This window comes from Palaemon carinicauda, chromosome 11 (genome assembly GCF_036898095.1).
Source record: "Palaemon carinicauda isolate YSFRI2023 chromosome 11, ASM3689809v2, whole genome shotgun sequence".
Lineage (NCBI taxonomy): Eukaryota > Metazoa > Arthropoda > Malacostraca > Decapoda > Palaemonidae > Palaemon > Palaemon carinicauda.
In genome coordinates, this window is record NC_090735.1 from 3,532,542 (window position 1) to 3,548,715 (window position 16,174).

The 16,174-nt window shown below is 41.6% G+C and overlaps 1 protein-coding gene across 1 annotated transcript in view; it reads left to right on the plus strand.

The window, feature by feature from the left end:
- LOC137649944 (zinc finger protein 62 homolog) overlaps positions 1-14,005 on the plus strand; it is a 30,447-nt gene extending 16,442 nt beyond the window's left edge. The window contains exon 2 of the mRNA XM_068382904.1: positions 9,394-14,005. Within this exon, the coding sequence (XP_068239005.1) occupies positions 9,561-13,301 (3,741 nt within the window). The 5' untranslated portion in view covers positions 9,394-9,560 and the 3' untranslated portion in view covers positions 13,302-14,005. The remainder of the gene's footprint in view (positions 1-9,393) is intronic.
- The last annotated feature ends 2,169 nt before the right edge of the window (positions 14,006-16,174 follow it).

The window sequence follows — 16,174 nt, forward strand, 5'->3', positions numbered from 1 at the left end:
ACACGGACTCTCATTCAATATCACCCATTCAAGGTGGTGGAGGCAGGTCTCGCTCCATTTCATCTCTAATGTCGTCACTAACACCTGAACCCTTCATGATTCCAGATACATATTGTTTGAAATTTTGAGTCTTAAGGATATAACTGATGATCCTGGAAAGTTTTTACTGTGTCCTGTGAGAGCACTGAGGTGCTATATTAAGCATATGAAGACTATTAGACCCCACCTGTAGCATCTCTTTGTGAACACGGGAAGGGTGAAGTACTGTAGATTGAAGTACTGTACTGTAAACGATTTCCAGAAATACAATCTCGTTCGGGGTAAGATAGGTTATCTCTTGAACAATCACTTCATCTTCCACAGAAGCCACACGAGTTAGAGCTCATGACGTGAGAGATATTAGTACCTCTCTTGCTTTTAAAAAGGAATTTTTCTCTGATACAGGTTGTTCAGGCAGGTGTGTGACCCACAGGTCCCTTGTCACATTCTCCTTAAGGCCTGTTGTCGTTGCTCAGCAAGTGGTATAGCTACCTTGCCTCCTCTCACAGGACCTGTAAAAGTGAGCTGAGAACTGAAGTTACATATAAGACTGGAGTGCAAGTAAAGAATGACTTGCCTTTTCTTTTCCTTTCAATCTTCCCCTCTCTTGGGGTACAGCATTGAAAGACCTTGCCAGTCGGACTCAATCTCACAGTCAGGTAAGCCCATTCTGCTTGTAGCTATTCCGTGCTCAAGCACAGGAGAGTCTTCGCCCCACACCACACCTCTTACGAAGGGTAGTTTGATGTAGCCAGGCAAGTCCATACTCTTAAAATAGCCTTCATATTGCAGTGCCAGCAAACCCATTACTTTCCAGGTCTACTATTCAGAAGATTTTGGCTCAAATACAACCCTTTTAATGGCCACAACCATGAAATTCGCTAGTTCTCCATCTGGGATTTACGAGGTGCAAGGGACCCTTACTCTAGTAAGCTTCCAAGATGCTTGAGTTTTGAGATCCTGGGTCAAGTTTCCAGTTAGCTGGAAAAGAGACTTCCTGCAGCCTAATGGCGAGTCGTAGGTAAAGGACGAGGGTTTGCATTCATGTAGGAACGACTCACAAATTTTTAAAGTAATTTTTATTTTTCCCAACTATACAAACCTTAGTTCTTTACTCAAACTTTCCTGCAATCACCATAACCTGAGAAAGTCCCAGGCTTCTATCTAAGTGAGTTAACAGTGAGCCATCAGGGTTGGAGGGGACAGTTGCCTCCCTGCTACCAATAGGTAACTTCATGTCGGTTGTTTACACTTCACTATTTTTTTAACTGCCTTGTTCCACCTTCACTGTTACCTATTCACCTAGATAAAGGATTTGGATTTACATAGTTTGGAAAAATTACTTTAAAAGTTTGTAATTTCAATTGTAAACATGCTCTCCCTCTTGCAAGGTTGTATGGAAATTCTGACTACTATTGAGAAAAATAGCAATAATGAAAGAAGCTAATTTTACTATTTTTAGTGATGCAAACAGTGTCTTGCAGGCATTGACTGTTTTAAGCCACCACCCCATTAGTATTAAAACTTTTAATGTCTGTATATTTGTAGCACTACAGGCAAGAAGGTCAGTTTTTCTGGGTTCCAGTTCATGTGGAAACCAAGAGGTGGACAAATTAGCAAAAGAGGTAGAATACGAATTACTTCCTGGCAGATATCCGCTTTTGCGTAATGACTTTTTGCCTAATATCCCAAGGTCTCTTGGTGATATTTGGCAACATTATTGGAATTCTGTGGATCAGAATAAGATCACAAGTGCTATACCTGTACCTCCATGGAAATATGATAATATTCATAGAAGGTGGGAAACTACCTTCTGCCAACTAAGAATTGGGCACACTCGTTAACACACAGGTTCTTGATGAAAGGCAGATACTAACCCTTCTGCAATGATTGCTTGGTTCCCTTGACTGTTAAGACATTTATTGATTGGGGACTCTAGCTCTCTTGATGCTTTGCATCATCTGTGGCCTTCCTTAAGGCTTTAGTGCTCCCCCATGAAAGAATGGCATTTGGAGTTGCTTAAGCTGTTATGCCCTTCCCTACTGAGGTGCTGGAGGGGAGTCCTTCCAGTCAGTTTCGTGTCCTATGCTGACACTTCCTCTGCAGCTTCTCTTCCACTTTAGGAGTTCCAGGTAGGGGTGAGAGTGAATACACATGCTGAGCTTGCTCAGCAGGGGAAACCTGGTGTTCTTTCACACTACGAAGTTGGTCGCCCTTCTCGCCAGCATGAGATGGCTTCTTCACTTAAGTGGTATCCTCTCAAGTACAGTACCTCGTAAATGAGTGTGCGAATCTTTGCTTCCTTACTTAAGCGCTTCGGAGTCCCCCTGGTGATCGTGGTCGCCAACTTCCTGGAGTTGCAGCCCCTTTTTACTGTGCCATCAAGGCACAATGAGTCTGTACAAGTCTCATGAGTGTTAGACCTGGGTGTCTACCCCCTTGGGGGAAGCACTGGTTTGTTCTGATATTCACAAGCACTGGCAATGCACGTTCTCAGCTATTTAATAGATTTATTTTAATGTTGTTATTATTCTTAAACTTCTCTTGTAGTATATTTCCTTATTTCCTTTCCTCACTGAGCTATTTTCTCTGTTGGAGCCCTTAGGCTTATAGCATCCTGCTTTTCCAACTAGTGTTGTAGCTTAGCAAGTAATAATAATAATAATAATAATAATAATAATAATAATATCAATAATGATAATAATAATAATAATAATAATAATAATAATAATAATAATAGTAATAATAATAATATGTTATTTTTATTAATAAAATAAATTTTTGAATATACTTACCCGGTGATTATATAAGCTGCAACTCTGTTGCTCGACAGAAAACTCTACGTTCAAAATACGCCAGCGATCGCTATGCAGGTAGGGGGTGTACATCAACAGCGCCATCTGTCTAGCAGGTACTCAGTACTCAATGTAAACACAGAACCAATATTCTCCTCGGTCCACTGGGTCTCTATTGGGGAGGAAGGGAGGGTCCTTTAATATATAATCACCGGGTAAGTATATTCAAAAATTTATTTTATTAATAAAAATAACATTTTTCAATATTAAACTTAGCCGGTGATTATATAAGCTGATTCACACCCAGGGGGGTGGGTAGAGACCAGCATTACTTGTTTACATTATTATGAGCTAAGTATTTTGTATTTCATTTTAGCAGTTATTCAAAATAACAAACATAAAATAAATAAGTACCTGGTAAGGAAGTCGACTTGAACAATTACTCTGCCTTTTTAAGTACGTCTTCCTTACGGAGCCTCGCGATCCTCTTAGGATGCTGAGCGACCCCTAGGATCTGAAGTATCAAGGGTTGCAACCCATACAACAGGACCTCATCAAAACCTCTAATCTAGGCGCTTCTCAAGAAATGACTTTGACCACCCGCCAAATCAAGTAGGATGCGAAAGGCTTCTTAGCCTTCCGGACAACCCAAAAACAATAATAAAACATTTCAAGAGAAAGATTAAAAAGGTTATGGAATTAGGGAATTGTAGTGGTTGAGCCCTCACCCACTACTGCACTCGTTGCTACGAATGGTCCCAGAGTGTAGCAGTTCTCGTAAAGAGACTGGACATTCTTAAGATAAAAAGACGCGAACACTGACTTGCTTTTCCAATAGGTTGCGTCGATTATACTTTGCAGAGATCTATTTTGTTTAAAGGCCACGGAAGTTGCGACAGCTCTAACTTCGTGTGTCCTTACCTTCAGCAAAGCTTGGTCTTCCTCATTCAGATGGGAATGAGCTTCTCGTATTAACAGTCTGATAAAATAGGATAAAGCATTCTTTGACATAGGCAACGATGGTTTCTTAACTGAACACCATAAAGCTTCAGACGGGCCTCGTAAAGGTTTTTAAATAGAACTTAAGAGCTCTTACAGGACATAAGACTCTTTCTAATTCATTTCCAACCATACGATAAGTTTGGAATATCGAACGATATTGGCCAAGGCCGAGAAGGCAGCTCGTGTTTGGCTAGAAAACCAAGTTGTAGAACATGTAGCCGTTTCGGATGAGAATCCGATGTTCTTGCTGAAGGCATGAATCTCACTGACTCTTTTAGCTGTGGCTAAGCATACCAGGAAAAGAGTCTTTAAGGTGAGATCTTTCAGGGAGGCTGATTGTAGCGGTTCGAACCTGTCTGACATAAGGAATCTTAGTACCACGTCTAAATTCCAACCAGGTGTAACCAAACGACGCTCCTTCGTGGTCTCAAAAGACTTAAGGAGGTCCTGTAGATCTTTATTGTTGGAAAGATCTAAGCCTCTGTGACGGAAGACTGATGCCAACATGCTTCTGTAACCCTTGATAGTGGGAGCTGAAAGAGATCGTTCTTTCCTCAGATATAAGAGGAAGTCAGCTATTTGAGTTACAGAGGTACTGGTCGAGGATACGGATACTGACTTGCACGAGTTTCGGAAGATTTCCCACTTCAATTGGTAGACTCTAAGGGTGGATGTTCTCCTTGCTCTAGCAATCGCTCTGGCTGCCTCCTTCGAAAAGCCTCTAGCTCTCGAGAGTCTTTTGATAGTCTGAAGGTAGTCAGACGAAGAGCGTGGAGGCCTTGGTGTACCTTCTTTACGCGTGGCTGACGTAGAAGGTCCACCCTTAGGGGAAGTGTTCTGGGAACGTCTACTAGCCATCGAAGTACCTCGGTGAACCATTCTCTCGCGGGCCAGAGGGAAGCAACTAGCGTCAACCTTGTCCCTTCGTGAGAGGCGAACTTCTGCAGTACCTTGTTGACAATCTTGAACGGAGGGAATGCATATAGATCTAGATGTGACCAATCTAGTAGAAAGGCATCTATATGAACTGCTGCTGGGTCCGGGATTGGTGAGCAAATTATTGGGAGCCTCTTGGTCATCGAGGTTGCGAAGAGATCTATGGTTGGCTGGCCCCAGGTGGCCCAAAGTCTCTTGCATACATCCTTGTGGAGGGTCCATTCTGTTGGAATTATTTGTCCCTTCCGACTGAGACAATCTGCCATGACATTCAAGTTGCCTTGGATGAACCTCGTTACTAGTGATATGTCTAGACCTTTTGACCAGGTGAGGAGGTCCCTTGCGATCTCGTACAATGTCAGAGAGTAGGTCCCTCCTTGCTTGGAGATGTACGCCAAAGCCGTGGTGTTGTCCGAGTTCACCTCCACCACTTTGCCTTGAAGGAGAGACCTGAAGCTTTTCCAGGTCAGACTTACTGCCAGTAGCTCCTTGCAGTTGAAATGCATTGTCCTTTGACTCGAGTTCCATAATCCCGAGCATTCCCGACCGTCTAATGTCGCACCCCAGCCTACGTCCGATGCGTCCGAGAAGAGAACGTGGTTGGGAGTCTGAACAGTCAGGGGAACACCCTCTCTAAGGTTGATATAGTCCTTTCACCAAGTCAGACAAGACTTTATCTTTCCGGAAACCGGGATCGAGACCGCTTCTAGCGTCTTGTCCTTTTTCCAGTGAAAAGCTAGATGGTATAGAAGAGGACGGAGGTGTAGTCTTCCTAGTGACACAAATTGATCCACGGATGACAGTGTCCCTACCAGACTCATCCACAGCCTGACTGGGCAGCGTTCCTTCTTCAGCATCTTCTGGATGGATAGCAGGGCTGGGGGCTGATCGTCTTGTTCAGCAACGTCCTCATCAGAGGGTTCCTCATCCGAAACTGATGAGGAAACGGCAACGGAGTGGGCAACGTCTGACTCGCTGAATCCGGTCGCACTGGTGGATGCGTGACGGAGCCGGACGCAATATCATGGAACTGCTGCACAGTCTGTGAACTGTCAACAACCATGGGTGCGCGAGGAAGTACAGCGTCAACCCGAAACTGTCTAGACTGTCTGGGTTGTGCAGTCAACACCCTACCGGGTTGCTGAGGTTGACGCACTGCGTCACAACAAGTCACCTCTGCTGGTTGTTGAACGTCCTGAACGTCAACAACCACCTCCGAGCGTCGCTTAACGTCAACGTGCGACTGGCAACCCACACTGGGTCGCATCGGTGGAGGAACCACCTCAACTGGCAGACGCGAGTAGGTTACCTCAGCGTCAACAGGGCGCACAACCGACCGGTTGGAAGGTTGTTAGCCAGAAGGAGGAACCACCTCAACTGGCAGACGCGAGTAGGTTACCTCAGCGTCAACAGGGCGCACAACCAACCGGTTGGAAGGTTGTTGGCCAGAAGGTTCTTCTCCGCATTTAAGTCCTCTATCAAGGACGCAAGCTTGGACTGCATGTCTTGCAGCAAAGCCTATTTAGGGTCTACGGGAGCAGGTGTGGCAACAGACGGGGTTAGCGACTGAGGCGGAACCATTTACCATCCCTGAAAGCCTTGTTATGTGTGACATAATAGTACAGCAAAACTTCAAAGGCTCGACAAAAGTTGAGAAGTTGACCTGTAAACAACTTGGAGCGTCTCCTGGCTAGGCGCCAGGGCGAGTCTACCAGAATTGAGAAGTCTATCTGGGCAGAGGCATGAACTCCCAAGCCGAGAACATCTCTCGTGTCCTATCAGACTCTCGCTCTATAAGCCAGTTTAAAAGAAGGGAAATCAAAGGCTGTATCCCTAAAACTCCTCCTGGTGCCAAAACCAGTCGCCTAGCCAACGTAACGCTCTCTAGGAGAGCGAGAGAGCACTAGCTTAAAAACAACGGCTTCGAAGTAGCTAGGCCTAGTGTGAGTTCTGACGTTTAGGCGAACGAGGAGCAGCAGTTACAAGATCCGGACGAAGATCCTTAAAAAATCATCATGATTTAATTAAAGTCCATAGGAGGCTAAGCAGCTTAAGGCTCCTCTCCAAATGACAGAGTCCTCAAGGGAATATCAGTAGGAGGGAGAACAGCACTTTCTCATCTACAGGAACCTTGTCCGATAAAAGCTAGGTTACCTCAGTGAGTCTCTCACTGGTGCATTAGTAGCAGACCAGAAGGCAATGTCATGTAACTGCTTGACAGTCTGTGAACTGTCAACAACTGAACTGTCAACCACAACAGGTGCGTGAGGACATACAGTGTTCACTCGAGACTGCTTTGACTGTCTATACTGAGCAGTCAAAACAACTCTAGAATGCGGAGGTTGACGGACCGCGTCAAAACAAAACAACTTAGACTGTTGTTGTACCTCGCGAACGTCAACGGAAGGTTCCGTGCGTTACTGAACGTCAACATGCGGTTGGCAGGGTACACTGGAACGCATGGGTGGCGGGACTCTCTCAGCTGGAGTGCGGCAGAAGGTCGCCTCAGCGTCCACAGGACGCACAACCGTGGTTGGTTGTAGGCTAGAGGTTGGTGCAGTGTCAACCTTCTCCGCACGAAAGTCCCGCATCAATGACGTTAACTGAGACTGCATGGTCTGCAGCAAAGACCACTTAGGGTCTACAGGAGCAGGTGCGGCAACAGACGGTGTGACTGCCTGATGCGGTACCGCTTTGCCTCTCTTAGGAGGTGAGCAGTCGTCGGAAGACTGCAGCGAGTCCGAACTGACCCAGTGGCTACAACTGGGCCGTTGGACTTGCGCGGAAGGGACCGACTTGCGCTTAATAAGCTGCGAGACCTTGGTCCATGGTTTCTTACGAGAAACCTCTTCCGCAGACGAGAAATAAATGGGCTCTCTCGTCTTTGTGTGGGTGGGGCGATCTTGGGTAGATACGCCCGAAACCACGGAGGGAAACGTCTGTTCGTTGATCAAGGCCTGACGAACCCATAAGTCGTTCGACATTACTTCTCCCCTGGGCTTGGGAGCTTGCAAGAGGTCCCGGACTAGGTGAACGACAGGCACGAACAGACGAACCCTCGGACGCAACACTGTAACACTTTGCGCATATCACTTTATCACTTCGATTTTCTGTTTTGCACTTATTTCACTGAAATCGAAACTTTTACTGATTTCTACCTGAAACACGCAATTCTACCCTCATTAAAAGGTAGTAATTGCAAAATCAGTCGTATAATGCAGCTCATTAATACTAGCAAAAAACAGAAAACATATATAAAGATAAAAAATTCAGTGGCTGGGAAAGAGACTAAACACTAGTTCAAATAAACTATGTTTACAATCTCTCACCGCACATAGCCTGGGGACAAGAATAAAACCCTAGAAACGTTTTACCTTCTTCCCCGTACAGCGACTAGGGACGAGAGTAACACGAGAACAACGTTACCCGCTTGAACGGAACGTTTTCTCTCCTCTCTCTCCCTCCGTCTCTATCTCTCTCTCTCTTTCTCTCTTGATTTCGCACCTAAGAGAAGAGCCCAATTATATATCGTCAAAAAAACATGTTATTTGACTAAAGGAAAAAAACTGAAAGGTTTTCCAATAAAAAGTTCCTTTAATTTAGAATTTAAAACATTAAAGCTAAGAAAGAATGAACAAAACGTCAGAATCGATTTACTCTTACTGCAAAGTGAAACCGTGATACACTCTCTCTCTATCGTAACGATAGAGCGCATGTTGAACGTCTTGAACGTCAACAACTGCGTAGTCTAAAAAACTAAACGTTAGTTCATCTTTGAAAACAGTACGAAGACTATCAAAGAAATTCTTTCATAAAACATTAAATTTAAAAAGTTTTAAATTCTTTAAAGGCTAAATACGATATAACGGGCTCAACGTTGATTAACTTCGGTTCCAAGTTAGGACCGCCTACTATCAGGAAAGGTCGCATATAAACAAAACATAAAAATTATCTTTATATGTTTATAATAAATGGAAAGTTAATCGAAGAGGCCTAATAAAGGCGGAGAGATATAAAATATATAGATCTATAACGTGTTAAGCAAAATTACTAAAAACCTAAACACACTTCCGTCTAAGGGAAGGGTCGGCCATTTAAAAGTGAAAGAGAGTCCATACTCTCTTAGTCACCCTAATTAAATCTATCCAAAACGAGTTCAAGTTTTGAGATGAAGATAAAACACCTGCATAGCGAAAGCTCAAAACTAGAATAGTGTACTTCACCAAATAGTTGTGAAAACAAATCCAGTTAGTAACAGCGTATTAGTAGGTCTTGCCGGTAGCCCGACAGAGAGAAAATTGGTTCTGTGTTTACATTGAGTACTGAGTACCTGCTAGACAGATGGCGCTGTTGATGTACACCCCCTACCTGCATAGCGATCGCTGGCGTATTTTGAACGTAGAGTTTTCTGTCGAGCAACAGAGTTGCAGCTTATATAATCACCATCTAAGTTTAATATTGAAAACATAATAATAATAATAATCAAAGCCATTGGTTTGTATGTGAAAACTCTATTTTGCTATTAAAAGGTTGCATTTTTTCTTTTGAATGTGGTAACTGGAATATATTTACAATTGTATACAGTTGTTGTTATGATTTAATTCTTGATTTCATCTTTCAGACTCATTGGGGTTCCTTGGAAGTCCCTTCTGTACCACATCCAATGAGCATAATCCAGCATGGCTCTCTGCGATACGAAAACTTCTAAATAGAAAATTATTCATTATAATTGTGAATCAAACATTCAAGTTTCATGGTGTAAGTTTTTTAGTGATACACTAAGGTGCAATGGATCAGTCTCCACAAGAAATTATGCACTCCTTATTTTCCATTGATTCCAGCATGGAAAATAGGGGACATCTGTATACATATAACTTTCCGTATGGACAGTATTCCTATCCGTATTCATATCCATATCCTGCTTCTCATCCTCCACCAGGTCTCATGAATATTCCGTCTCCCTGCCATGGTATCCCCCCTTCAACCCATCCTATTCCAATGTCTACTGAAAATTCAGTGATCCCTCAAGAAAATTTATCTTCATATCCAGGTGGAGTACATGACATCCATTCTTCAGTAGGTGATGTGAGAGAACTGACGGACAATAGAGTTAGGATTTCGTCACAGGGAAACTCAATGAATTGTCATGTTTCTGGAGATCTTCAAAACTTGCCGGCAAATTTAGGCGTACATGGTGATTCGAGATATCCAATTGATATGCGACCCATGGCTGATGAACAGAGGATTGTAGGTGACCACGTACCTGTTTCCAACCATCCATGTACTTCATTGGATTCGAGTCACGTTGGAGATTGCCCTCAACCAACAGATTTATCAGTGCAGCGTATTGATTCTAAATTTTATAATGGTGTTCATCATGTTCCAGAAGACTTGAAAGAAGCTCAAGATATTGATCCATCTAACAATTCTGAGCAAAGAGATCAGAGAACTGTAAATGAAAATAGAAACCACGAAGCTGCGGAGAATGATATAAATCAATTGAATAGCAATTTTAAATATCCAAGAGATATGTATGTGTATGATAATCTTGCTACTAATATATCAAAGTCTTCAGAAAAATTTCAATTATCTTTGGGAGACCCCAGACCACCTGTGTCAGTTGACAATTCTAAGACAACATTAGTACATGACCTAAGGATGTCAACTGTAGCTCAAGAACCTCAAATCCCAGTGCCTAATCACAGTTTGAAACCAGTTTGTGAAGAAGAGAGAGATGTGTACAATTCCTCTGGAATGAGCATTGATTTTAGGTCAGGGAATGAGCAGTATTATGGGGAAAAGTCCAGTGTTTGCATGGAGAAAAATTTAGCAATAGATTGTGAGGCTAACATGGATACAGAAAATCAGGAGTTTAAGAAAATAAACAGTGATTCAAGACTTCCAATTGGAAATGACACTTTCTCTGGCAGTGAAATAAAATCACCTACAGGTGATGATCAGATGTTACCAGGGGCTTCAATCTACACTGAAAAAACAAATGAAGTGCATGTGCAATATCCTACAACAACTTCTTCAGGAACCTCTCTTGATCTTAGTTCTCATCCTTTGGGAGAACATTTAGAAAGTAAAGGAGAAGGTAGAGATTGTAGCAAAATTAATATGGATTGTGGCGTAAGCTCGGGCAATGATGACAGACTTCATGCGGACAAAATTATGAAGGAAAATGAACCAGTGAATAGGGCAGAGCAACTTTTAAATGATGAACATCAAGTTGATAGTGAAAAGGAAACTACATGTGGAAAAGAAGGAAAAGAGAGGGAAGAAGAAGAAGAGGAGGAGGAGGAGGAGAATGGGGAGGACGAAGACGAGGATGATTTTGATTCGGAAGCATCCAACCCTGAGTATCCAAGTCCATACATTGAGTTTAATGACATAGCTCATGGAGTTTTCAAAAATATCAGTAATATTGCTGGCCCAGCAAAACCATTCCAATGCGAAGATTGTGATGCAACTTTCACAACCAAGGGAAATTTGAAAGTACACAAGAGAATTCATACCGGAGAGAGACCTTACGAATGTGAGGACTGCGGAAAAACCTTTTCTTATTGTGCTTCATATCAGTCCCATAAGCTTATTCATAGTGGTCATAGGCCTTTTAAATGTGAATATTGCGAGCGAGCGTTCTTTCGAAGTGAGCACCTAGAACGTCACAGGAGAAGACATACTGGGGAGAGGCCATTTAAATGCACAGAATGTGATGCCACATTCGCAGCAAGTGATGGCCTGGCAAGGCACACAAGAACGCACACTGGAGAGCGGCCATATAATTGCGAGCACTGCGGAATGGCCTTTGCTTATAAATCGACTTTTCTCAGACACAAGTTGGTACACTCGGAGAGTGAATTTAAGTGCGATGATTGCGAGGCAACATTTAAAGATCCCTTAAAGCTAGAAAAGCATGCTAAAAAGCATAATGATCCAAGTTATGTACCTGGCGAAGGAGACCCAAATCCACATAGAACTTTTGAGGATGGAATTTGGATGAATGTGTGCGAGTTTTGTCAAATGAAATTCAAGCGCAAATCAGATTACTACCTCCATCGACGGACGCATACAGGAGAGAAGCCCTATATATGTGATGTATGTAGTTCATCGTTTATACGGAGAACTTATTTAGATATTCACATGCGCACGCATACTGGTGAACGTCCATACAAATGTAGCGAGTGTGACTCGGCCTTTAAAACTCGTACGGCATTAAAATTTCATCACCGCATTCATACAGGAGAGAGACCTTACAAATGTGAAGTTTGCGAATTTGCGTTCGCTCAGAAGTCTGCTATGAAAGCCCACATGCGAATCCATTCAGGTGTAAAACCTTTCAAGTGCAATGAATGCGAAGCGTCGTTTCGTCACAGTAGCAGTTTAACTATTCATAAGAGAACGCATACTGGGGAAAAACCATATTTTTGCGATCAGTGCGGAGCATCTTTTGCACAGAGGCCGCACCTCAATTTGCACAGGCGATCCCATTCTGGTATTAAGCCACATTCTTGTGACGAATGTAATGCATCCTTCACCAAAAAAGACTACCTCTTGGCCCATAAGTCAAAGCATGCTGCAGGAAGTGCCATAAAGATAGAAGCTCTAGTAGAAGCAGCAGGTGAACATGCATTTAAGTGCACTGAATGTGATATGGTATTTACTCATCATTCCAGTCTTACAGTTCACATGAGGAAACATACGGGAGAAAGACCATTTGTCTGTGAAGACTGTGGAGCATCCTTTTTGTACAGTTCAAACCTCACAACTCATCGCCGTAAGCATACGGGTGAAAGGCCCTATAAATGTAACCAGTGTGAGTCATCGTTTATACTAAAGAGTTATTTAACAATGCACCTTAGGAAGCACTCTGGAGAACGGCCATTCAAGTGTGACGATTGTGGGGCTCGCTTTACTCAGAAAACACACCTATCAACACACCGTCGCATCCACACTGGGGAATGCCCTTATAAATGTGAAGAATGTGGGGAAGCCTTTCGTGACGGGGCTAATTTTTGGCGACACAAAAAAAAGCACATGATTGGGGAAGGTGCAGCTACTGTAGTAAGACGAAGGGGCAGACGAGGTCGAGGAAAGGGAAGGGGTACTGCGAAAGCTCCCAGACGTACGTCACGTATTCGTCGAAATGTAATGAAGATGGAGGATTGTTATGAGCAGTTTCCTGTCACACGCAATGGTGACCCCCTTCTCTTGAAAGAGGAGCCAGTAGATTCCTCTAACATAGATGATGATGAACCCTACATCCCTATTGATCCCATGGTGGAAATCAAGTTAGAAGGTGATGATGAGGATGAGGAGAATGGGAATAGTGATGTTGAACTTCAGGGAATTTGCTTTAAGATTAAAATGGAAAACAATGAGGAAATTAATCATGGTGCTCATGAAGGAGGTGGTGAAAGAAACTTGGAAAAAGATGATACTTTAATCCCTGGCCAAGAGGATAGAAATTCAAAATATGGAAAGGGTTCTAAAATATTGTTAAAGTCACAGAATAATCAATTCTAGTTTATTTATTTTTTGTTAAAAAGATTTTAATATATGAAAAATATGTTGTGATTGTCCCAGTAGTAAGTATGTAGTAAAGTGAAATTGTGTGGTATTTTAAGCGCTAAAAGAATTTTAATTTATTTTGTTATTTATCCCCTAACAGGATAAAAGATCTCATTTGATGTTGATTTGTTTGTTACAGATGAGAATATGTTGCAGATTATTTCATATTAGATACAAGAATATATCTTACCTATTGTTACAGCAGTAGTTTTAGTCATATGCATTTCTTTCAAAGGTAACAAAAATGTTTTTATATTTTATTTTTGTATCAACAAAATTCCCAAAGATTTTTACTAAAGTTTCTTGGTTCAGCTAATCAGAGGTCATACTTTTGAAATTCAACTCTGTTAATGTAATTGTGACTTTGTTAATTCATTGTGAAACTTCTAAGCTAAATTAGATCAAAAGACTGCCATAACTTCCAACCATCTGCCTACACAGGTTGTTCTTGAATCAACTTGTTAGTTTTTGAAGGAAAATTTATAAGAATTTACTATTTTACACAGCAGTGTCAAAAAAAAAAAACCCCACTTTGTTTTTATGTGAATAGTAAGATTTCGATGAATATCCAACAAAGATTTTACAACTTGTATTGACCAAAGAGCAGCAATAAGATAAGAAAATATGGAAAGCATAAGAAATAAATACTGTAAAAACTAGTTTTGCATCTGATTACACAACCACATTCAAGTTTATTCTCAAGAATTCCAGAGAAAGTTATGTAACAATGTTATTTATGAGAATTGCAAGATGTCCTCAAATCTACAGTAGGAAAATAATCTAGTCTGTAGTTTAATTATTAGTTGAGGAATGAGAAAATTGGAAAATAAAGCAAGTTAGTAAACAATATGTTCATAGTCAAACATATTGATTTAGCAACAAATTAAATACTGTTTCTCCTTGTCTTTTTTATTCTAGATATAATGATGTTATTAACATGATAAAAATATTTTTATGTTTTTAGAAAATTATTCATTCTTGGCAAACTAAAGGTGCTGTATGGTTAATTTGTGTTTCAAACTATTATTTGATGGAGTCGGGAAAATTTAGGTAGAATGCTTTTGCATCTAGTTCACCAAGTACGACAATGCTCTTGCAATTTGGTATCAATAGGTTTACATGGATGAAGGACTACCCTCATCAAAATGTTCTCCAGGATTCAAAAGTGATACAAGAGAGAGTTAGTATCCATAATGATGTCTTCTTAAGTACACATAAATTTCAGGTAGTAAGGAGGAGTTTATAAAGTTCAAAGAACGTTTGTTTCTAAATTAATACAAACCATCGTCCTTTGAAATAGTTATAATTACCGGGGGAGGACAGGTAATCCCCGCCCACCAATTAGCAGCAAGACTAGCCTTTTGATTTCAGCTATAATAGGTGGTAATGTCTTTTGTGACACCTCCCATAGTTGGAAAAGCTCATTACGCACTGACTTTTCCCCCAGTAATCTGCTTCATTGGTGTCCTAAATGTGCTTAGTCTGCCATCTTCCATCCCGTCTTATTCTAGTAGAGCACGAGGTATTGGACAATCTTTCTTGGCTGAACGACAAAACCTCACCATGGGGGTTCCGCTTGACTCCCCCCTCCCAGTGATGCTTCTGTTTTTGTGTGCATCTAAGGAGATGTGGCGGTTGCTTTATGGGTGTGGTCCCCAGAGAAATAGCACCTACTTTATGGGAAATGCTGGCAGGTTTCCTAGCACTGCAAGCAAACCAACAGTTTTATCTCTCTCTCTCTCTCTCTCTCTCTCTCTCTCTGCCCGCAAATTTTCTTAACTCGTCAAAACACTGTCTTCTCTTCCTTCCCCCTGCTTCTTTTGCGATCTCTAGGAACCCATTTTGTCATTTTATTATCTATTTTCTGTCATTCTCATTATATGTTCTTCCCACATCCATTTCTTTTTCTTTCATGTTGATAGAATATCTTCTACTTTAGTTTGCTCTCTTAGCTATGTTGCTCGTTTTCTGCCTTTTAGTGTTAATCCCATCATTATTTTCAACATAGCTCTTTTGGTTTTGACTAGCTCATGTTCTAAAACATGAGCTGGGCAACCATAGCTTATGCACAGGGAGCAAGAAGGCTCTAGTTCACCTCGCCTCCTCACAACACTCACCTGGTCAAAGACTTGGGGGCAGTTGAGATGGTAACTTTGGTAAATGACTCAGGTTTGTATAGTTAGGAAAAATGCAAATTTTATTAAAATATGTAATTTATTCCTATGTGGATAAAAACTATTGAGTCATCTGGGAGTCTTCCTTAGGAGGGAGGAGGTTTCCGTGAAGTTGAGGTATACTGTACTCTTCCTCTCATAAGGATACAATTGCTATAAGTAATAGCAGGAGATCAAAGAGAACCGCCAGTGAATAGAGTAGCTGGCTTGTAAAGAAGAAACTCTTCACCAGGGTTGAAGCGGTGTTAACATCAAGTATTATAAAAAGAAAATGCAATTTCAGTTTATCATCACATACTTAAGATATTTGAGGCATTCTTATTTGCATCAGTGTGAAAACCAAAAGAAGGCTTCAAGTTCAATTAAGATCACCATCTGCCTTTGTGTCCATTATACCATATAATGCAGAGAATAATTAGGCCTGCAGTTAGAACTGGCACATGTCTCGTGAGAGCTGACAGTTAGATTATTTGTTGCGCTGCAACCATAATGCCTATTGAGAGGATGTACAAACAGCTATATGTGCTATCTTTTAAGATAATTGTCCATAAAGGTGGGTTTTCTCTTCCATCCACCAGCTTTGAAGACTTGTACTACCAAGCGGTTTTGCTGAACGCTGACGTTGCAGCAAGCCCACAAGTATCATGTGTTTGA